A 23,237-nucleotide genomic window follows, 5' to 3' on the forward strand; every position below is an offset into this window, starting at 1 on the left:
GAGCTATTTTTAGAACAGGTCAGCGGGCGACTCATCTGGTCCTTACGGGCACCGCGTTGGTGACCCCTGGTCTAGTCATTGAGTGTGTGGTCTGCAAAGCAAATGTCTCCAATTGGCACCAGGTAAACCAAAAACATTAGCATAAACAGCTGTGGCTGGAGTAGTATTTTTCAATGAATGACACAAAATGGCATGTGTTGCATTTGAAGTAACACAAGTGGTCAGCAAGCAGCCCCAAGAGCAGGCTGTCAGTCATTTTCACTGAGGGCCACATGGCAGTTATAGTTGACCTCAGAGGGCCGCATTTAACAATGACTAATTTATGAGTATACGTGTGTGTATGTATGTATGTATGTATGTATATATATATATATATATATATATATATATATATATATATATATATATATATATATATATATTAGGGGTGGGCAAATTAGTGCGTTAATTATGAGATAACTCATCAATCTATTAACGCCGACAATTATTTTATCGCACATTTGCGTGTGTTGTTTGCATGCTTTTATTTTGTTAACGCCTTTTCTTAACAAGATGGCGTCGCCCGGCGTGGAGGGGCTCTTGGTAAAGATGGAACATTTGGCAAAAATACCGGACAATTCTGCAAATTTCATGGCTGGCTTACAGCGTGGTCACTCCAGGATCACTTACGACCGCCAGACAATTCTGGATGTGGTTTTGGACTGAATGAGGCGTGCTTGCATGGGAATACTTTGCCGGCTACATCCAGCGGCCTGTGAAGCAGCGGAGTATATGTGTTGTCTGTCTATTTATGAATAATGCAGACCAGGAGTGTTGGCTGAGTTCTTAACGTTTGCTTTCAGAGCGTGCATATCACAACATACAAGATGCCGTCATGGCGACACAACCTATACATGCTCCTCACTCCTGTTGCATGCTGGGTAGGGTAGTTCTTTTATTCCCTGGCTCATAACATCACAATATAGTACCATGTATATGATGCCTTCAGTTTATCAAAGCACCAAGCAAACAATCGGAAAATTCCCATCATATCAATTCCTAGATATGGTCATAATTATTTTAAGTGCACTACGCAGAATAAACACAACATTATTAATATTGCTACTACGGATAATTTGATCCAAAATTCCCTAAAACAGCCCACTACCTATAATATAGGTTTTTTAAACATAAGATCCCTGATCAAAAAAATGTTTCTGCTGTTACCTCAGAAATTGCCTGTTCAGATGTTATGATTGTGGCTCAGAGATTTGTATGTAGATTATATTTATTTTCCATAACAAACAGGATAACTTAAATACCCTGGCAGTGGCAATAAGCTTAAATGTTTGTATTTACATTTTTGGAGTTGATTTTCATCAAATATGCTATTTAACTGCTACTGTTTAACAAGGACTGATTTAAATTGTGTTTGCACAACAAATGTTTTGGCGCTTTTGTTCATGTGGGAGAATATTCCAATAAAGGTGCACTACACACTACTTTGGAATTCATTTTTGGGCTTTGTGTATACAATGCAGTTAATCGCGATTAATCAGAGAAATAGTGCGATTAACTTCGATTAAAATTTTAATCGTTGCCCAGCCCTAATATATATATATATATATATATATATATATATATATATATACACACACACACATATTTGTGAGGGAGGGGCTGTGATAGTCTATACCAAGATGGCTGCCAGGTGCCGTAGCTAAGCCGGTATGTTTTAAAGTTATCATTTGCCTGCATATCATAAAAAAACAACCGTCCAACATTTTACAACTAATTGTAAACTTAAAGGTGCCGACCATCATGGCCGAGTTGCAACGAGAGAGTGTGTCGATGTTAAGATATTATGCCGAGCTGGGAAGTCTATCTGTGTGCTAATAGTAGCTACTATCCATCCATCTTCTACCGCTGATCCGGGCTTGGGTCGCGGGGGCAGCAGCCAAAGCAGTCCCGTCTATCGCTGCTTGCAGCTTTAATTTCGAGTTGTATCCTTGTACATGTTTTCCTCCTGTAAACAGGTGTCCCTCCATCTTACCCCAATGTGTTCCCGGTTTTGGAGAAGATGCGCACAAAGAACTCTCCAGGCTGGTTGGGTCGAAAGGTGGACGCCACAAGGACGTAGTGACCGGGGTCCAGGTGCACTTTCCTCCACACTCCCCTGCCACACAACATGGTCCAGAAGTGGGGAAGTGAGCACGGTAGAAGTGTTGCTGGCACTTTACAGTCAGAAGTGGAAAACAACTATTCTACCTTTGAGCCTTGTATTTCCCCGAGCGGCCGACTGGGCGATTTTTCAGGAAGAAGCTGCGCTGCAGACACACCCCTTGAAGCTGTGTGCAGAAACACACCATAATCATTGGAAGACATTTTGTTTAAATAATTACGATCAACCGATTACCTCGGGTGGAACCTGAAAAAAACAAAAGAGAAGAGTGTGAGTTCCAAGGGTGAAAAGAGAATGTCGGATGTGAAAAGAAGGACCTTGTAGATGTGAAAAGCCATGTAGAGGAAGTGGATTTTGTCCCGCTGCCTCCGGTCTTTCTGCAGGACTTCCACCAAAACGGTGCACTTTTTGGCTTTCATCTTCTGCTTCTCCGGTTTTTTGCCCTCCAGTGACACACCGTCCTCTTCCTCTTCGTCCTCCTCCGCTTCGTCGTCCTCATCATCCTCCTCGGGCTGATCTTGCTCCGTGAGAACCAGCTCAAACTGGGGGTTCTTCCAGAAGGATCCTAACCGCGCATCATGGCACCGGTGTGATACAAAAGCCAAGAGCAGGGAAATAAAAAGAGAATACAATGATGTGCAAATCCTTTTCAGTTGAATAGACGGCAAAGACAAGATATTTCATCTTCACACTGAGAAACGTATTTTTTTTTGCGATATAATCAACTAAAATTGCAAAAAACTTGGCAGACGGGCATTTTTACCACTGTGTTACATGGCCTTTCCTTTTAACAACACTCAGTCAACGTTTGGGAACTGAGGAGACACATTTTTGAAGCTTTTCAGGTGGAATTCTTTCCCATTCTTGTTTTATGTACAGCTTAAGTTATTCAACTGTCTGGTGTCTCTGTTATGATATTTTAGACTTCATAATGCACCACACATTTTCAATGAGAGACTTGTCTGGACTACAGGCAGGCCAGTCTAGTACCCGCACTCTTTTACTATGAAGCCACGCTGTTGTAACACCTTAAAACTCATTTGTATACACTAGCCTTTAAATAGACTCCCTTTTTAGACCAGTTGATCTGCCGTTTCTTTTCTTTTTCTCCTATGTCTGTAAATGCAAGTTAAAACTCTACTATGCAAAGCGAAAGCCATTTATCAACAACACCCAGAAACGCCGCCGGCTTCGCTGGGCCCCAGCTCATTTAAGATAGACTGATACAAAATAGAAAAGTGTTCTGGGGTCTGGGTGTGAGTTTTCCTTGCCCTTATGTGGGCCTACCGAGGATGTCGTAGTGGTTTGTGTTGTGGTTTGTGCAGCCCTTTGAGACACTAGTGATTTAGGCCTATATAAGTAAACATTGATTGATTGATTGAAATAAGCAGGGGCGTCCGTTGCTTGGATGGCTCCAAAACCTGTATGTACCTTCCAGCTTTAATGGTGCCTTCGAGGATATGTAAGTTACCCATGCCTTAGGCACTAATACACCCCCATACCATCACACATGCTGGCTTTTACACTTTGCATCTAGAACAATCCGGATGGTTCATTTCCTCTTTGGTCCAAAGAACACGACGTCCACAGTTTCCAAAAACAATTTTAAATGTAGACTCGCCTGACCCCAGAACACTTTTCTACTTTGTATCAGTCCATCTTAGATGAGCTGGGGCCCAGAGAAGCCGGCGGCGTTTCTGGGTGTTGTTGATAAATGGCTTTCGCTTTGCATAGTAGAGCTTTAACTTGCACTTACAGATGTAGCGACCAACTTTAGATAGATGGATGGATAGATAGTACTTTATTGATTCCTTCAGGAGAGTTCCTTCAGGAAAATTAAAATTCCAGCAGCAGTGTACAGAGTTGAGATCAATTTAAATAAAAGTAAAAAGTAAATAATGGGGGTTTAAATGGAAACAAAAAAGAGAAATATTACAATGAGAATAAAAACTAAAAAGCAACAATGGGAATAAAAATATCACAGTAAAATAAGAATATAACAAGACAAAGTAGGCAGTAGTGACCATGTTATGAAAACGTATTGCACTGTTATTGTTTTGCACCCCCGCCCCAGAGAGGAGTTGTACAGTCTAATGGCGTGTGGGACAAAGGAGTTTTTGAGTCTATTAGCTACTGAGAGTGGTTTTCTGAAGTGTTCCTGAGCCCATGTGGTGATATCCTTTAGACAATTATGTCGGTTTTGATGTCTGAGGGCTCATAGGTCATGGGCATTGCCACTAACGTGCAGTGATTTCTCCATATTCTCTGATTTTTTGACAATATTACGGAGCATAGATGATAAAATACCTAAATTCCTTGCAAATGCTGGTTGAAAAATGTTGTTCTTAAACAATTTGCTCAGGCATTTTGTTGACAAAGTGCTGACCCTCGCCCCGTCCTATCTTGTGAATGAGTAAGCATTTCATGGCAATCAATCAATCAATCAATGCTTATTTATATAGCCCTAAATCACAAGTGTCACAAAGGGCTGCACAAACCACAACTACATCCTCGATTCAGATCCTACATAAAGGCAAGGAAAAACTCACAACAACCCCCCCCAACCCCATAGGGGAGACCGGATGCAATGGACGTCACGTGGGTCTAGCATAATATTGCGAGAGTCCAGTCCATGGTGGCTCTAAAGTACATTCTTACATAGCAGGTTATAGTTTGCTTTGTACATAATCCATACAAATATTTTGATCCAACCTTGTGTATTTTTCTTACTGACTTTTTTTGTCACACAGTTCAATCCATCAATGTTTATTTATAGAGACTTAAATCACCTTTCTCAGTCTTTTTTGCCACTTGTGCCAGCTTTTTGAAACATGTCGCAGGCATCAAATTAGAAATGAGCGATTAGAATTGTCTTTAGAGTCTATTCCATTGAATATAAGTTGAAAAGGATTTGTTGTATTCTATTTTTATTTAGCATTTACACAAGGTGACAACTTCACTGCTTTTGGCTTTTATACATCAAGTAGGGTATGTTATTGATACTTACGGTGGTATTTCCGGCTTCCACCAGCAGAGCTCCCTGGGATCCACAATCCTTCGTGCTCGTTGATGGTCCACTGAGAGGGGGCGGAGCTAGGAGGATGCTCCGCCTTGCTCGCCACGAGTGTGTCAGGATTAACGCTGCACAGCTCCGCCAAGTCAAACTTGCTGCAAAAATCCTCAGCACTGATCCTGTTAGAAATCAGAGAAAATGCACGTTTGTGTGGACTTTTTGTGTCAAACAAGTGAATGCTCATCAGACCAGCTGCTTACCAGAACTCTCCATCTTCTCGCTTTTTCATTTCCAGCCTCTCTTTCTCCTCTTTGGATACGTCACTCCACTCCTTGCTCCTGCAGCCACACACACCAAGAGAAACACAACGTGTGGCCAGCACACGCACGCACACACACACACACACACACACACACACACACACACACACACACACACACACACACACACACACACACACACACACAAATAGCCTCACTTGTCACTCCAAGGTCCGCTGTATTCAACAAAGCCCCAAGGATTCCTCAGCCTCAGGAGCAAAATGTCCCCGGACTCATGCTTCACCTGGAAAACAAACATTTTCAGAGATCAAACCGATTCGTTCATACATTTTTTAAAGGGGAGATGAGGTCTCAAGATTGCGCAAGAGCGCAATTTTGAGGTTTTTTTTCATTAGATCGCAATTTCTGCCAGTCCTGATGTGTGTGCCAAGTTTGGTGTGTTTTGAAGCATTTTAAGGGGGTCAAAATTCAGCTCAAAGAGGCAAAAATTGATTTTTTTGCGAACATTTTGTTTTGAAGGGTTTTTTTCTAACTTCCTGTTGATTTATGCCCGAGAAGGTAGAATTATGAAATGTAGGTCTAAGTTAGACCTACGTGACAGTTTTTGTTTCATGTCTGTACGACATTCCTAAAGGAAGTTACAAGCAGTCTGTTTTTCTTTCCTTCCTAGGGGGCGCTAGCGCGTAATTTTGATTTTTCTGGTTTGGCTGCCTAATAAGTTGGGAAGGCATGCCAGACCGATGTGTGTGTCAAATTTGGTGAGTTTTGAAGCATGTTAAGGGGGTCAAATTACAGATCGGCATTTCTGGATGTTGTTGATAAATGGCTTTCGCTTTGCATAGTAGAGCTTTAACTTGCACTTTGAAGCATTTTAAGGGGGTCAAATTACAGCTCATAGAGGCAAAAATGACATTTTTTTAGGAAAATTTGCGCAGGGGTTCTTTGAAGGCGCGTAAAATCAAAACCGAAGCAGTAATCAAAACTTTGTTGGATAGTTTTAATCAAAAGGGTTCAATCTCTCTCCTGTGCGAGTTTGAAGCCGAAACGACAAACGCACTCGGAGGAGTTTACGTTTGAAAAAGGTGACGGGTTTTTACAAAACTTTTATTTTGAAGGGGTAATTTTTAACTTCCTGTTGATTTTTGCCAAAGGATGTCAATTATCTAAATGTAGGTCTAAGTGAGACCTACATAGAAGCTTTTGTTTCATGTCTTTCCGGCATTCCCACCGGAAGTTACAAGCAGTTTTGTCTGTGTTTTCTTCCTCGGAGCAGTTTTTGCTGTGTTTTGATAAAAAATTGCGCAAGAGCGCAATTTTGAGTTTTTTTTGTTTGTTTTTTCATTAGATCGCAATTTCTGCCAGTCCTGATGTGTGCGCCAAGTTTGGTGAGTTTTGAAGCATTTTAAGGGGGTCACTGTACAAACATACATTCACTGTACAAACATACATATACACATACATGTACATTCACTGTACAAACATACGTAGACACTATACATATACATTCACTGTACAAACATACATATACACATACATATACATTCACTGTACAAACATACATATACATGTACATATACATTTACTGTACAAACATACATATACATGTACATATACATTTACTGTACAAACATACATACACACATACATGTACATTCACTGTACTAACATACGTAGACACTATACATATACATTCACTGTACAAACATACATATACACGTACATTCACTGTACAAACATACATATACACGTACATTCACTGTACAAACATACATATACATGTACATATACATTCACTGTACAAACATACTTATACATATATATTCACTGTACACACATACATATATATTCACTGTACACACATACATATACACATACATATACATTCACTGTACACATACATATACACGTACATATACATTCACTGTACACACATACATATACATGTACATATACATTCACTGTACAAACATACATATAGACATACATGTACACATACATTTACTGTACAAACATACATATACATGTACATATACATTCACTGTACAAACATACATATAGACATACATGTACACATACATTTACTGTACAAACATACATATACACATACATATACATTCACTGTACAAACATACATATACACGTACATATACATTCACTGTACAAACATACACATACATATACATTCACTGTACAAACATACATATACATGTACATATACTGTACACACATACTTTACATATACAAGCACATATAAATACATACACTCACACATATAATCACATTTCATCAAACATATTAACGTTGTCCTCCTCAGGGTCAAACTGGGTAACACACGGCACACTGACAAGTTTAACCTATAATACTATAACAATCTACAAGATTAATATTGTCCTCTTCTCTTTAATTCCCCTCCATTTATTTATGCTTGTCTTAGTGATTCAAGTTATTGCTTTTAAAACAATTGTGTTTTTAATAGAGGGGAATAGTATTATTATTCATTGTCAATACTGTTATTTATATGAGTATTGTTCCATTTGTAGTGCAATTATGTTCATTGTCATTTATGTATTATTATTTACTTCACTGACTGTTTCTTTGCTATCATTTTTACTTTCATATTTGTACATATCCTATTTCCTATTGCTATTCTGTGGTTGTCTCTCCATCTTATCCTCAAGTCCCTGCAATTTCCCCCGTTTTCTTTTTCTTCTTCTTTCCACCCTTCCTGCTGCGGCCCGGCTGCACCAAACATTAAATAAATCCCTTTAATAAAGTCAAATACACAAAAGGCAACCAGAGAAGTATTCCACACTTCTCTTTTGTAAAGTCAATTTGTACTGCAGATATCAACAAAATGATTTGCCTGAGTGGCTGGACAGGACATGTTAAATAAAAATAAAATGATGGGATAATACTATTGAATGAGATTATGAGACAATAATAGGAAGATGTCTCATCTCCTTATCTCAGATCATCTCCTTATCTCAGATCATGAGATAAGGAGATGAGACAAGACAATAAGATGATGAAAAATGTGATAATGAGACAATACTTAAGAGTAGAAGATAAAAACGTTTAAAGGACTGGAGGATATTAATCAACAAAAACAATAAAATGAGGAGATCGTAAAAGTGTACTAGCCTGGTCGGTTTCAGTGATGGCGTAGGCATGGCCCTTTATCAGACCATCTCCATTTATTTTGCCTACCTCCCGGTAGTTGTTGGCCTGTGGACACACAAAAAAGGCTCTAAATCAGGACATTCCCAGTCTGTGGAACGCTCTTCCTGACTACCTGAGGGCACCACAGACTGTGAATGATTTTATAAAAAGCTTGAAACCCCCTTTTTTTTTAATTAGATATATGCATGCAAGTTCTAGTGTTTATTTTTTTTAATACACTGTAGCACAGAGGTCACCAACCTTTTTGAAACCAAGAGCTACTTCTTGGGTACTGATTAATGCAAAGGGCTACTAGTTTGATACACACTTAAATAAATTGCCAGAAATAGTCAATTTGCTCAATTTACCTTTACTCTATGTTATTATTAATTATTAATGATATTTATCTTTGTGGAAACACTGATCATCTTCATTATTTCCCACAAACAATATGTATTTTGATGACATGTTTTAAATAGGTTAAAACACAATCTGCACTTCGTCAAAATATATAACAAATTGGACCAAGCTATTTTTGTAACAAAGACAAATCATTATTTATTCTAGATTTTCCAGAACAAAAATTTTAAAAGAAATTTGAAAGACTTTGAAATAAGATTTACATTTGATTATACAGATTTTCTAGATTTGCCGGAATATTTTTTTTGAATTTTAATCATAATAGGTTTGAAGAAATATTTCACAAATATTCTTCGTCATAAAAACAGAAGCTAAAATGAAGAACTAAATTAAAATGTCTTTATCATTCTTTACAATAAAAACAATAAATTTACTTGAACCTTGATTTAAATTGTCAGGAAAGAAGAGGAAGGAATATAAAAAGGTAAAAAGGTATATGTGTTTAAAAATCCTAAAATCATGTTCAAGGTTGTATTTTTTCTCGAAAATTGTCTTTCTGAAAGTTATAAGAAGCAAAGTAAAAGAATAAATTAATTTATTTAAACAAGTGAAGACCAAGTGTTTAAAATATTTTCTTGGATTTGAGTTTTGTCTCTTAGAATTAAAAATGTAGAGCAAAGCGAGACCAGCTTGCTAGTAAATAAATACAATTTAAAAAATACAGGCAGCTCACTGGTAAGTGCTGCTATTTGAGCTATTTTTAGAACAGGCCAGCGGGCGACTCATCTGGTCCTTACGGGCACCACGTTGGTAACCCCTACATGTCGCACTTTGAGGTTGTTTGCTCAATGTAAAATGCATTTAACAAAATATATGATTATTATTATTTGAGGCAGGAAGTACCTGAATGAAGCAGCTGAGCAGGCTGCCTCGAACAAGGGCAGCTGTCAGCAGCCTCCACAAGACACGAGGCGTGTGAGAGGACACCGGCAGTGAGTACGCGATGCCACCTGTGAAATCCTCCATCCCCTCCGAGATGTTGCCACCCTTCAGACTTCCGTATGATCCGATTAACCTGCAACCGGGCGAGAGCGGGGGATGTCAGACATTACAAGGCAGGCACATATGCTCGCTCCTGGCAGTACGCACTTGGCATAGGCCTTCTCCACCAGGGCGCTCCAGTACTCATTGCGGGTGTGAGAGTAGCTGAAGAGCAGACGGCCCTCTCGTACTGGCAGCCTGTCGTCCACAACCACCTCCACCCACTCACCATACTGCCAGAACTACACAGGACACATGGGGAAATTAAACTCATATGAAGTGGTGGAAAAATGTACTGCTTATTCTGCAAAAGAAATATATATATATGTATATATATTAGGGCTGGGCAACGATTAAAAAATTTAATCGAAGTTAATCGGACTATTTCTCCGATTAATCGCGATTAACTGCATTGTATACGCAAAGCCCAATAATGAATTCCAAAGTAGTGTGTAGTGCACCTTTATTGGAATATTCTCCCACATGAACAAAAGCGCCAAAACATTTGTTGTGCAAACACAATTTAAATCAGTCCTTGTTAAACAGTAGCAGTTAAATAGCATATTTGATGAAAATCAACTCCAAAAATGTAAATACAAACATTTAAGCTTATTGCCACTGCCAGGGTATTTAAGTTATCCTGTTTGTTATGGAAAATAAATATAATCTACATACAAATCTCTGAGCCACAATCATAACATCTGAACAGGCAATTTCTGAGGTAACAGCAGAAACATTTTTTTGATCAGGGATCTTATGTTTAAAAAACCTATATTATAGGTAGTGGGCTGTTTTAGGGAATTTTGGATCAAATTATCCGTAGTAGCAATATTAATAATGTTGTGTTTATTCTGCGTAGTGCACTTAAAATAATTATGACCATATCTAGTAATTGATATGATGGGAATTTTCCGATTGTTTGCTTGGTGCTTTGATAAACTGAAGGCATCATATACATGGTACTATATTGTGATGTTATGAGCCAGGGGAAAAAAGAACTACCCTACCCAGCATGCAACAGGAGTGAGGAGCATGTATAGGTTGTGTCGCCATGACGGCATCTTGTATGTTGTGATATGCACGCTCTGAAAGCAAACGTTAAGAACTCAGCCAACACTCCTGGTCTGCATTATTCATAAATAGACAGACAACACATATACTCCGCTGCTTCACAGGCCGCTGGATGTAGCCGGCAAAGTATTCCCATGCTAGCTAGCCGCTCTAGCAAGCACGCCTCATTCAGTCCAAAACGGCCCGATCTATCCACATTCAGAATTGTCTGGCGGTCGTAAGTGATCCCGGAGTGACCACGCTGTAAGCCAGCCATGACATTTGCAGAATTGTCCGGTATTTTTGCCAAATGTTCCATCTTTACCAAGAGCCCCTCCACGCCGAAGTACATCCGGGAGATGCCATCTTGTTAAGAAAAGGCGTTAACAAAATAAAAGCATGTAAACAACATACGCAAATGTGTCGGCGTTAATAGATTGATGAGTTAACTCGTAATTAACGCATTAATTTGCCCACCCCTGATTTATATATATTTAATTATATATGCACAGTATTGCTTTTTTGTATCCTGCACTACCATGAGCTTATGTAACTAAATTTCCTTCTTATCTGTGCTGTAAAGTTCAAATTTGAATGACGATTAAAAGGAAGTCTAAAAAGTCTAGTCTAAAAATTCATAGGCATGACAATATGTTCTATACAAGTGTACGTAAACTTTTGACCACGACTGTACTTTTTTTTTTTTTTTACTTTTTATGGTAGTGCATTTGTACAAGACAGGGAGTAAAAGAAAATGTGGAGTAATAAAACACACAGTACCCTTTTACATGTACCATTTTCAAAGGCAGTAATTGGTCATGACGCAGGCTGTGTTCTCCACTGCTAAGTGTGTGGGTGTGTGTGTGTGTGTGTGTGTGTGTACCTGCATGTTCGGACTGCTCTCAAATCACGCTGACAGGGCAAAATGAGATTACAGTCCCTCCGTTCTGCAAGTTCAGTCATGTCACATTCTCGTTAAGAGCCTCCGAAGGGCCATTGCTTGGAGGGAACACACATCTTAAAAAGCCAATACTGCCGATTTCTTCAAAAAATATTTCAAAAGAAAGATATTGAGACGCCGCCAAGTGTGTTTGGCAAGTTAATTGCTGTTTGTCGGGAATTCCGGTGAAAAAGGCTCTTGCTGCATGCAGATTAATGACTCCTAGTTTTGTACATTACCGTATTTTGCAGATTATAAACCACTACTTTTTTCCTAGGCCAGGGGTGTCCAAACTTTTTCCACTGAGGGCCGCACACTAAAAAAATCAAAAGCAAGCGGGGGCCAGTTTGATATGTATAAAGAAAATATAGATTTAGGCCTCCACTCAGTCCCCACAGGAATTTGGTCTAAAAATATCAAAAATGTGTCATTATTCAGTATTATTATTTGTGTTATTTTTTAAGTTTTAAATCTCTAGATCAGGGGTCCATCCATTTTCTACCGCTTATTCCCTTTTTTGGGGGTGGCGGGGGGCGCTGGCGCCTATCTCAGCTACAATCGGGCGGAAGGCGGGGTACACCCTGGACAAGTCGCCACCTTATCGCAGGGCCAACACAGATAGACAGACAACATTCAGACTCACATTCACACACTAGGGACCATTTAGTGTTGCCAATCAACCTATCCCCAGGTGCATGTCTTTGGAAGTGGGAGGGGCCTATCCCCAGGTGCATGTCTTTGGAGGTGGGAGGGGCCTATCCCCAGGTGCATGTCTTTGGAGGTGGGAGGGGCCTATCCCCAGGTGCATGTCTTTGGAGGTGGGAGGGGCCTATCCCCAGGTGCATGTCTTTGGAGGTGGGAGGAAGCCGGAGTACCCGGAGGGAACCCACGCATTCACGGGGAGAACATGCAAACTCCACACAGAAAGATCCCGAGCCTGGATTTGAACCCATGACTGCAGGACCTTCGTATTGTGAGGCAGACGCACTAACCCCTCTTCCACCGTGATGCCTAGATCAGGGGTGTCAAACTCAAATACAAAGTGGGCCAAAATGTTGAACTGAACAAAGCTACGGGCCAAGGTTGAACAAATTAACCTTTTAATAGGGATCTGTGGGGTTTGGTGGTAGCGGGGGGGGGTGTATTTTGTAGCGTCCCGGAAGAGTTAGTGCTGCAAGGGTTCCTGGGTATTTCTTCTGTTGCGTTACAGTGCGGGTGTTCTCCCGAAATGTGTTTGTCATTATTATTTGGTGTGGGTTCACAGTGTGGTGCATATTTGTAACAGTGTTGGCATTGTTAATACAGCCACCCTCAGTGTGCCCTGTATGGCTGTTGATCAAGTATGCCTTGCATTCACTTGTCCATCCATCCATCCATTTTCTACCGCTTATTCCCTTTTGGGGTCGCGGGGGGCGCTGGCGCCTATCTCAGCTACAATCGGGCGGAAGGCAGGGTACACCCTGGACAAGTCGCCACCTCATCGCAGGGCCAACACAGATAGACAGACAACATTCACACTCACATTCACACACTAGGGACCATTTTAGTGTTGCCAATCAACTTATCCCCAGGTGCATGTCTTTGGAGGTGGGAGGGGCCTATCCCCAGGTGCATGTCTTTGGAAGTGGGAGGGGCCTATCCCCAGGTGCATGTCTTTGGAGGTAGGAGGGAGCCGGAGTAGAACACACGCATTCACGGGGAGAACATGCAAACTCCACACAGAAAGATCCCGAGCCTGGATTTGAACCCAGGACTGCAGGACCTTCGTATTGTGAGGCAGACGCACTAACCCCTCTTCCACCGTGATGCCTAGATCAGGGGTGTCAAACTCAAATACAAAGTGGGCCAAAATGTTGAACTGAACAAAGCTACGCGCCAAGGTTGAACAAATTAACCTTTTAATAGGGATCTGTGGGGTTTGGTGGTAACAATGGGGTGTATTTTGTAACGTCCCGGAAGAGTTAGTGCTGCAAGGGATCCTGGGTATTTCTTCTGTTGCGTTACGGTGCGGGTGTTCTCCCGAAATGTGTTTGTCATTATTATTTGGTGTGGGTTCACAGTGTGGCGCATATTTGTAACAGTGTTGGCATTGTTAATACGGCCACCTTCAGTGTGCCCTGTATGGCTGTTGATCAAGTATGCCTTGCATTCACTTGTGTGTGTGCTAAAGCAGCATATATTATGTGACTGGGCCGGCACGCTGTTTGAATGGAGGAAAAGCAGAAGTGACCACAGGTTGCAGAGAACGCTAAAGGCAGGGCCTTTAAGGCACGCCCCCAATATTGTTGTCCGGGTAGAAATTGGGAGAAATTCGGGAGAATGGTTGCCCCGGGAGATTTTCTGGAGGGGCACTGAACTTTGGGAGTCTCCTGGGAAAACTGGGAGGGTTGACAAGTATGAGTATTAGCGGTGAATGCGGAGTTACAGCGAAACCGCCGCTGTATAACTCTAATGTTAATTTGACATTGCCTCAAGGGCCAAATGAAATTACAGGGAGGGCCAAATTTGGCCCACGGGCCAGAGTTTGACACCCATGCTCTAGATCAGGGATAGGGAACCTATGGCTCTCGAGCCAGATGTGGCTCTTTTGATGACTACATCTGGCTCTCAAGAAACCTGACATTGCTTAACACGATAAGTAATGAATAATTTATGCAACGCCCTTGACGCGAATCCCTGAGGGATGATGGACGGCTGGACAGTGCCTGAAGAGCTTCAGCCCGCCACCGTAGCCCCCCACTCCCTCCCCTATGTTGCAAGTCTGGAGTTGTATGTTGTGATACGTATATATGCTTTGCTCTATAGTTTTTTTCCCATAGCTGTTCTGTGAACCTAACACTGTTTGTTTGTTTAATCAAATCAATCAGTCAATTAACAAAGTTTTGTTGTTCTTGGACAATAACAATACTTACCTACCTACATAATTACGCTGGTAATCACAGTGTCAAAATATCCGTTTTCTACTACACCTGTTCAAGAAGTTGCATTCATGGTAAGAAGCATTTTATTTATTATTGGTTAGCTTCAGAATAACAATGTTAATTACAAATAATAAGAGACCTACAATAGTCTAAAAACGTTGGTCTTACTAAAAAAAATGCAGGCATTTAGTTATATTCAGTGTTAAAAAACTATTCTATGGCTCTCACGGAAATACATTTTAAAATATTTGGCTTTAAGGGCTCTCTCAGCCAAAAAGGTTCCCGACCCCTGCTGTAGATCAACATTAGGTCATTCTGTCAATATGACGTTTTTAAATATTTAAGTTGTATGCTCTTTTTGTCAAAGAAAAACAGTTTTTTTATGGAAAAACACAAAATATGCAATATTTTCACCCAATAACTTTTTGAAATGGAATATTTGAGATTATATAACAATCGGAGCCTTAAAAAGGCCAATAACTCATAACACCATTGATTTTAATTCTTTTATATTTTTTTGAGCAACGACACTTAAAAACAAATCACACCAAAATTATTGGGGATCCAATAATTGGGAAGGGACTACAGAATTTTCACTGTGATTGCAGTACCATTACTGGCCACATTATTACATACATACTGTATGACTCCTTTAATGAACACATCTTAAATAAATATTTACATACGAAGTAAGTGTTTGTTATTTTTATTTTGTTATATTTTGGGGGGGGATTTGATATATATTGTATATATTATATAAAATATAATAATATAACTTGTTTTACTATGTTATATTTTTGTATAACATATACAATATATAACAAATCCCCCCAATAATATATCGCAGCACGGTAGAACAGGCCCCTCCCACCTCCAAAGACATGCACCTGGGGATAGGCCCCTCCCACCTCCAAAGACATGCACCTGGGGATAGGCCCCTCCCACCTCCAAAGACATGCACCTGGGGATAGGCCCCTCCCACCTCCAAAGACATGCACCTGGGGATAGGCCCCTCCCACCTCCAAAGACATGCACCTCGGGATAGGCTCCTCCCACCTCCAAAGACATGCACCTGGGGATAGGCCCCTCCTACCTCCAAAGACATGCACCTGGGGAGAGGCCCCTCCCACCTCCAAAGACATGCACCTGGGGATAGGCCCCTCCCACCTCCAAAGACATGCACTTGGGGATAGGCCCCTCCCACCTCCAAAGACATGCACCTAGGGATAGGCCCCTCCCACCTCCAAAGACATGCACTTGGGGATAGGCGCCTCCCACCTCCAAAGACATGCACTTGGGGATAGGCCCCTCCTACCTCCAAAGACATGCACCTGGGGATAGGCCCCTCCCACCTCCAAAGACATGCACCTGGGGATAGGCCCCTCCCACCTCCAAAGACATGCACCTGGGGATAGGTTGATTGGCAACACTAAATGGTCCCTAGTGTGTGAATGTTGTCTGTCTATCTGTGTTGGCCCTGTGATGAAGGGCGACTTGTCCAGGGTGTACGCCGCCTTCCGCCCGAAAGCAGCTGAGATAGGCTCCAGCACCCCCCACAACCCCAAACGGGACAAGCGGTAGAAAATGGATGGATGGATAATAATAATATATCAGTATATATAATATGTAAATATTACACATAAGGTACATTTTTGGTGTACTTTATAGCTGCATTACCTTTTCCATCCTTTGTAACTGAGCTACTGTGTGGAACAATTTCCCTTGTGGCTCAATAAAGTTTGTCTAAGTCTAAATAAAACTGTCGGAATAAAGTGTGGTGACTAGAATTGAAGTTAACAATGGATGCTACAAAAAGGAGTACGTACAAACAGTGGCAATGCCAGTGCACACACACACACACACACACACACACACACACACACACACACACACACGCACACACACGGTACATCCTAACATCATTAAAACTGGAGATAACATTGTGTGTGTGAGCACAGATAAGAAAGAGGGTGATATTGTATTTATCTCTTCAAGCAAAACCGAGGCAAAGAGGAGTAACTTCTGAGGTGTTCCATTTTGCCGGAAGGATGAAAAATATTTCCTTAACTCGTGAGGTCATGAGATGAGACAATAAAACGAGGGGGTTTGTACAACTGCTTATGAATGTGGCTAAAACGTTCAAGAGGCGGAATCTCAGGGGGCTATCCTAAAATTAAATTGATAAAAAATAACGATATTGGATGAGATTATGAAACAATAACATGGAGATGAGAGATTCTCATCACGCATCAACACATCACGCATCAACATCCCTGTCATTTTACAAGGTTAACATTTAACATGAAAAGCTGTTCTTAACTGTCATACCTTCAATACATACATGTTAAATAAATATATAAACACATGTAAGAAGGGAAGTAAATGTTTGTACTACATTACTCAGAAACTGTAGACAGGAAGAGGAAGTAGATCTGAGCTCAGCGACATGACAACTATTGTGACTTTTTCTAGTGTTGCTACAGTTTCCTTGAAAAAGCAATCTGATGAATGACGATTGATTACTCCTTTAGAAAGTAACTTAGTTACTTTACTGATTAGTTGATTTTAAAAGTAACTTAGTTAGATTACAAGTTACTTTATTAGGAATGCAGCTACTGACATTACCCCCGCCGCCAATAATCAATTCATTTAACATCAACAACTGCAATTATTTATATATATAATTTACTGAAGGAACTCTCCTGAAGGAATCAATAAAGTACTATCTATCTATTAACATAAATACTTGTTTTACAAGTATTTATGTTATTATTATATATGTTATGTTATTTATTTCCATCCCATCCATTTTCTACCACTTATTCCCTTTTTGGGGTCACGGGGGGAGCTGGCACCTATCTCAGCTACAATCGGGCAGAAGGCGGTGTACACCCTGGACAAGTCGCCACTTCATCACAGATAGACAGACAACATTCACACACTAGGGACCATTTAGTGTTGCCAATCAACCTATCCCCAGGTGTATGTCTTTGGAGGTGGGAGGGGCCTATACCCAGGTGCATGTCTTTGGAGGTGGGAGGGGCCTATACCCAGGTGCATGTCTTTGGAGGTGGGAGGGGCCTATCCCCAGGTGCATGTCTTTGGAGGTGGGAGGGGCCTATCCCCAGGTGCATGTCTTTGGAGGTGGGAGGGGCCTATCCCCAGGTGCATGTCTTTGGAGATGGGAGGGGTCTATACCCAGGTGCATGTCTTTGGAGGTGGGAGGGGCCTATCCCCAGGTGGATGTCTTTGGAGGTGGGAGGAGCTTATCTCCATGTGTATGTCTTTGGAGGTGGGAGGGGCCTATCCCCAGGTGCATGTCTTTGGAGGTGGGAGGGGCCTATCCCCAGGTGCATGTCTTTGGAGGTGGGAGGGGCCTGTCCCCAGGTGCATGTCTTTGGAGGTGGGAGGGGCCTGTCCCCAGGTGCATGTCTTTGGAGGTGGGAGGGGCCTATCCCCAGGTGCATTATCTTTGGAGGTGGGAGGAGCTTATCTCCATGTGTATGTCTTTGGAGGTGGGAGGGGCCTATCCCCAGGTGCATGTCTTTGGAGGTGGGAGGGGCCTATCCCCAGGTGCATGTGTTTGGAGGTGGGAGGGGCCTATCCCCAGGTGCATGTCTTTGGAGGTGGGAGGGGCCTATCCCCAGGTGCATGTCTTTGGAGGTGGGAGGGGCCTATCCCCATGTGCATGTCTTTGGAGGTGGGAGGGGCCTATCCCCAGGTGGATGTCTTTGGAGGTGGGAGGAGCTTATCTCCATGTGTATGTCTTTGGAGGTGGGAGGGGCCTATCCCCAGGTGCATGTCTTTGGAGGTGGGAGGGGCCTATACCCAGGTGCATGTGTTTGGAGGTGGGAGGGGCCTATCCCCAGGTGCATGTCTTTGGAGGTGGGAGGGGCCTATCCCCAGGTGCATGTCTTTGGAGGTGGGGTTAAGCCGGAGTAGAACCCACGCATTCACGGGGAGAACATGCAAACTCCACACAGAAAGATCCCGAGCCTGGGATTGAACCCAGGAATGCAGGACCTTCGTATTGTGAGGCAGACGCACTAACCCCTCTCCCACCCTGAAGCCCCATGTTATTTATTTGCGAAACAAATTAAAATTGACAGACTTTCCTCACTGGACATAAATACTTGTTTTATCTAGCGTATTTTTCGGAGTATAAGTCGCTCCTGCCGAAAATGCATAATAAAGAAGGGAAAAAACATATATAAATCGCACTGGAGTATAAGTCGCATTTTGGGGGAAATTTATGTGATAAAACCCAACACCAAGAATAGACATTTGAAAGGCAATTTAAGATAAATAAAGAATAGTGATCAACAGGCTGAATAAGTGTAGGTTATCTATCCATCCATCCATCCATTTTCTACCGCTTATTCCCTTTTGGGGTCGCGGGGGGCGCTGGTGCCTGTCTCAGCTACAATCGGGCAGAAGGCGGGTTACACCTTGGACAAGTCGCCACTTCATTGCAGCAAGAATAGACATTTGAAAGGCAATTTAAACTAAATAAAGAATAGTGAAGAACAGGCTGAATAAGTGTAGGTTATATGAGGCATAAATAAGCAACTGCTATGTTAACCTAACATATTATGGTAAGAGTCATTCAAATGACTATAACATATAGAACATGCTATACCTTTACCAAACTATCTCTCACTCCTAATCCATAAATCCCATGAAATATTATACGTCTAGTCTCTTACGTGAATGAGATAAATGATATTATTTGATATTTTATGGTAATGTGTTAATAATTTCACACATAAGTCGCTCCCGAGTATAAGTCGCACCCCTGGCCAAACTATGAAAAAAATACTGCGACTTATAGTCCGAAAAATACGTAATATATATAAATTTTTTAAAAACAACAGTTTTTCTTTACAGCATCCATCCATTTTCTACCGCTTATTCCCTTTGGGGTCGCTGGAGCCTATCTCAGCTACATTCGGGCGGAAGGCGGCGTACACCCTGGACAAGTCGCCACCTCATCATCGCAGGGCCAACACAGATAGACAGACAACATTCACACTCACACAGTTGACATTAACTATGTGGGGCGGTATAGCTCGGTTGGTAGAGTGGCCGTGCCAGCCTCTTGAGGGTTGCAAGTTCGATTCCCGCTTCCGCCATCCTAGTCACTGCCGTTGTGTCCTTGGGCAAGACACTTTACCCACCTGCTCCCAGTGCCACCCACACTGCTTTAAATGTAACTTAGATATTGGGTTTCACTATGTAAAGCGTTCTGAGTCACTAGAGAAAAGCGCTATATAAATATAATTCACTTCACTATTTTTTTATCAAATAAAATACTGTCTTTTTTACCTGATTGTCAATACTGCAGTGGCAAAACCTACAAATGTAACTATTAAATTATGTTGAAATTTTCTTCTGAACCTGCTGTTCACAACGTCAGAGCAGCTTTTACAAAACAGCGTGTAACACCTCGTTAGCTCTGATTGTTCTATTGTTATAATCAAGCATGGAGCGAGTAAACAAAAGCCTCTCAAACCTCGTCAGAAAGTATATTCCTCATTCAGTGCAGCTTTCAGGTTGCTCTCCATCCGTGCATACTTCATCTCCAGGTAAGACCAAAAGAATGTAGCGAGGATCTTAGTTATTATGGCACAGGACCACTTAAACAAGTTGAAAAACTTAATTGGGTGTTACCATTTAGTGGTCAATTGTACGGAATATGTACTGTGCAATCTAATAATAAAAGTTCCAATCAATCAAAGACTATTTCCAACTTCAAAACGCGCTTCTCTCCCCGCCCTCCATTGTTGTTTACTTCGGTGTCGCATCCTCATGCTAAAAATTTGTCGTGTACGTGACGTCACTTTCCAAGAGGGCAAGAAGAAATCAAATTAATTTTCACGAGGGAAAATTTTAAAAATAAAATAAAATAGCAATGCACAGTGACTTTGATTAAATAAACTAACTCTAACCTGACTACTGGTTTGGAAATAGTGTCGTTAATGAAAAAAAGACGTCAGAATTAGACTAACGTGCTCCTGGCATCAGTTTGTTTGAATAATCAAGAGTTGATATACCCTTTAGAACAGTGGTTCTCCACCTTTTTTCAGTGATGTACCCCCTGTGAACATGTTTTTAATTCAAGTACCCCCTAATCAGAGCAAAGCATTTTTGGTTGAAAAAGAGAGATAAAGAAGTAAAATACAGCACTATGTCATCAGTTTCTGATTTATTATATTGTATAAAATATTGCTCATTTGTAGTGGTCTTTCTTGAACTATTTGGAAAAAAATAACGACAAACTTGTTGAAAAATAACTAGTGATTCAATTATAAATGCAGATTTCTTCACGTAGAAGTAATCATCAACTTAAAGGATTGTAATAGAGATCCATCTGGATTCATCAACTTACTTCTAAACATTTCTTTAAAAAAAATACATCTTTAACATCAATATTTATGGAACATGTCTACAAAAAATCTAGCTGTCAACACTGAATATTGCATTGTTTATATTTTGTTGAAGTATTATTCAATAAATATATTTATAAAGGATTTTTGAATTGTTGCTATTTTTAGAATATTTAAAAAAAATCTCATACCTTCAAGTACCCCCATTTGAGAACCACTGCTTTAGAGGACCCTATGTTGTCAATATTCAGTGTTTTATCATTCGTAGATAATATTGTAAATGCCACATTCTGTACATTCTGGGTGTCTCATTCAGTAGGCCTGCTATAACCAGAGGTGGGTAGAGGAGCCAGAAATTGTACTCAAGTAAGAGTACAGTTACTTTAGAGATGTATTACTCAAGTAAAAGTAAGGAGTAGTCACCCAAATATTTACTTGAGTAAAAGTAAAAAGTATGTTGTGAAAAAACTACTCAAGTACTGAGTAACTGATGAGTAACCTGTTTGTTTAATGATTACGGCAACAAATAATGCACAAAAACATAAAAATAGCAATGAGCAAATTCATAGCCAGGAATATCTCTTAAGCAACTAAAACAATAATATATATTAATTAATAATACATTACAATAAAAAAAATTAAGGCAAATTGAGCCACAATAACTTAACAGCACCATAGGCTCAGTAGGCATTTATTGATTGATTGATTAAAACTTTTATTAGTAGATTGCACAGTACAGTACATATTCTGTACAATTGACCACTAAATGGTAACACCCCAATAAGTTGTTCAACGTTAATCAATTACATAATAAATGACCAAGTCAAGGTGATCTACCTCATATACACACACACACACACACATATATATATACATATATACATATATATATATATATATATATATATAAACACAGTACATAATTTATAGTTATTTATTTTGCCGTTTTTGTTGACATGTTAAAGTTGTTTTAATGAATATACATGCATGTTTAACATATAGATTCCTATCTTTCATGAAGACAAGAATATAAGTTGGTGTATTACCTGATTCTGATGACTTGTATTGAATGGAATCAGACAGTATAGTGCTGATAATGTCCACGTTTTCAAATGGAGGAGAAAAAAAGTTCCTCTTTTCTGTCTAATAACACATGAAAGTCGTTGGTTTTTGGCATCTTATTTGTCCAGCTTCCATATTCGTTTTTATACACTTTACAAGAAATACATTGGCGGCAAACTCCATAGCTTGCTAGCTTGTTAGTGCTGGCTTTCGGAGACTCTTATTTTGTTAGCGCAGGCGCGATGGAGCGGCACTTTTATTGTGAAGACAGGAAGTGTGCGATCAGCCTTTAGGCTTTTGACGGGAAGTACGGTTGAAATAAAAATGGTCTTTTTTCCTTTACACTTTTGATTGATTGATTGAAACTTTTATTAGTAGATTGCACAGGACAGTACATATTCTGCACAATTGACCACTAAATGGTAACACCCCAATAAGTTTTTCTACCTTTTTAGGTCGGATTCGACATGTGACGGTCACGTGACCGCCTGGTTTTGTTTGATTGGTCCAACGTCACCAGTGACTGCATTTGATTGGTGAAACGCAGGCATGTGTAGTTCCTACTTTGAATGCGTGTCTGACAAAATCAAAACAAACAAAGCGTGCATTAACAGATCGATAAAAAAAAAAAAGTAGCGAGTAACGAACTGATTGTAGATAAATGGAGCGTTTCTTCTCTATAAATATACTCAAGTAAAAATAAAAGTATGTTGCATAAAAACTACTCTTAGAAGTACAATTTATCCCAAAAGTTACTCAAGTAGATGTAACGGAGTAAATGTAGCGCGTTACTACCCACCTCTGGCTATAACCTGACTCAGTGGCCTAGTGGTTAGAGTGTCCGGCCTGAGATGGGTAGGTTG

General features: G+C 40.6%; 1 protein-coding gene across 1 annotated transcript in view; it reads right to left on the minus strand.

Moving 5' to 3' along the window:
• Positions 1–23,237, minus strand: part of capn12 (calpain 12) — a 62,354-nt gene that overhangs the window by 37,296 nt on the left and 1,821 nt on the right. Inside the window, exons 2-11 of the mRNA XM_061878171.1 lie at positions 10,124–10,257; positions 9,878–10,049; positions 8,597–8,680; positions 5,653–5,738; positions 5,435–5,512; positions 5,169–5,353; positions 2,479–2,726; positions 2,396–2,407; positions 2,248–2,327; positions 2,033–2,155 (exon numbers count right to left, since the gene is read on the minus strand). Coding sequence (XP_061734155.1) covers positions 2,033–2,155; positions 2,248–2,327; positions 2,396–2,407; positions 2,479–2,726; positions 5,169–5,353; positions 5,435–5,512; positions 5,653–5,738; positions 8,597–8,680; positions 9,878–10,049; positions 10,124–10,257 — 1,202 coding nt within the window. The remainder of the gene's footprint in view (positions 1–2,032; positions 2,156–2,247; positions 2,328–2,395; positions 2,408–2,478; positions 2,727–5,168; positions 5,354–5,434; positions 5,513–5,652; positions 5,739–8,596; positions 8,681–9,877; positions 10,050–10,123; positions 10,258–23,237) is intronic.

Source organism: Nerophis ophidion, linkage group LG18 (assembly GCF_033978795.1).
Source record: "Nerophis ophidion isolate RoL-2023_Sa linkage group LG18, RoL_Noph_v1.0, whole genome shotgun sequence".
Taxonomy (NCBI): Eukaryota; Metazoa; Chordata; class Actinopteri; order Syngnathiformes; family Syngnathidae; genus Nerophis; species Nerophis ophidion.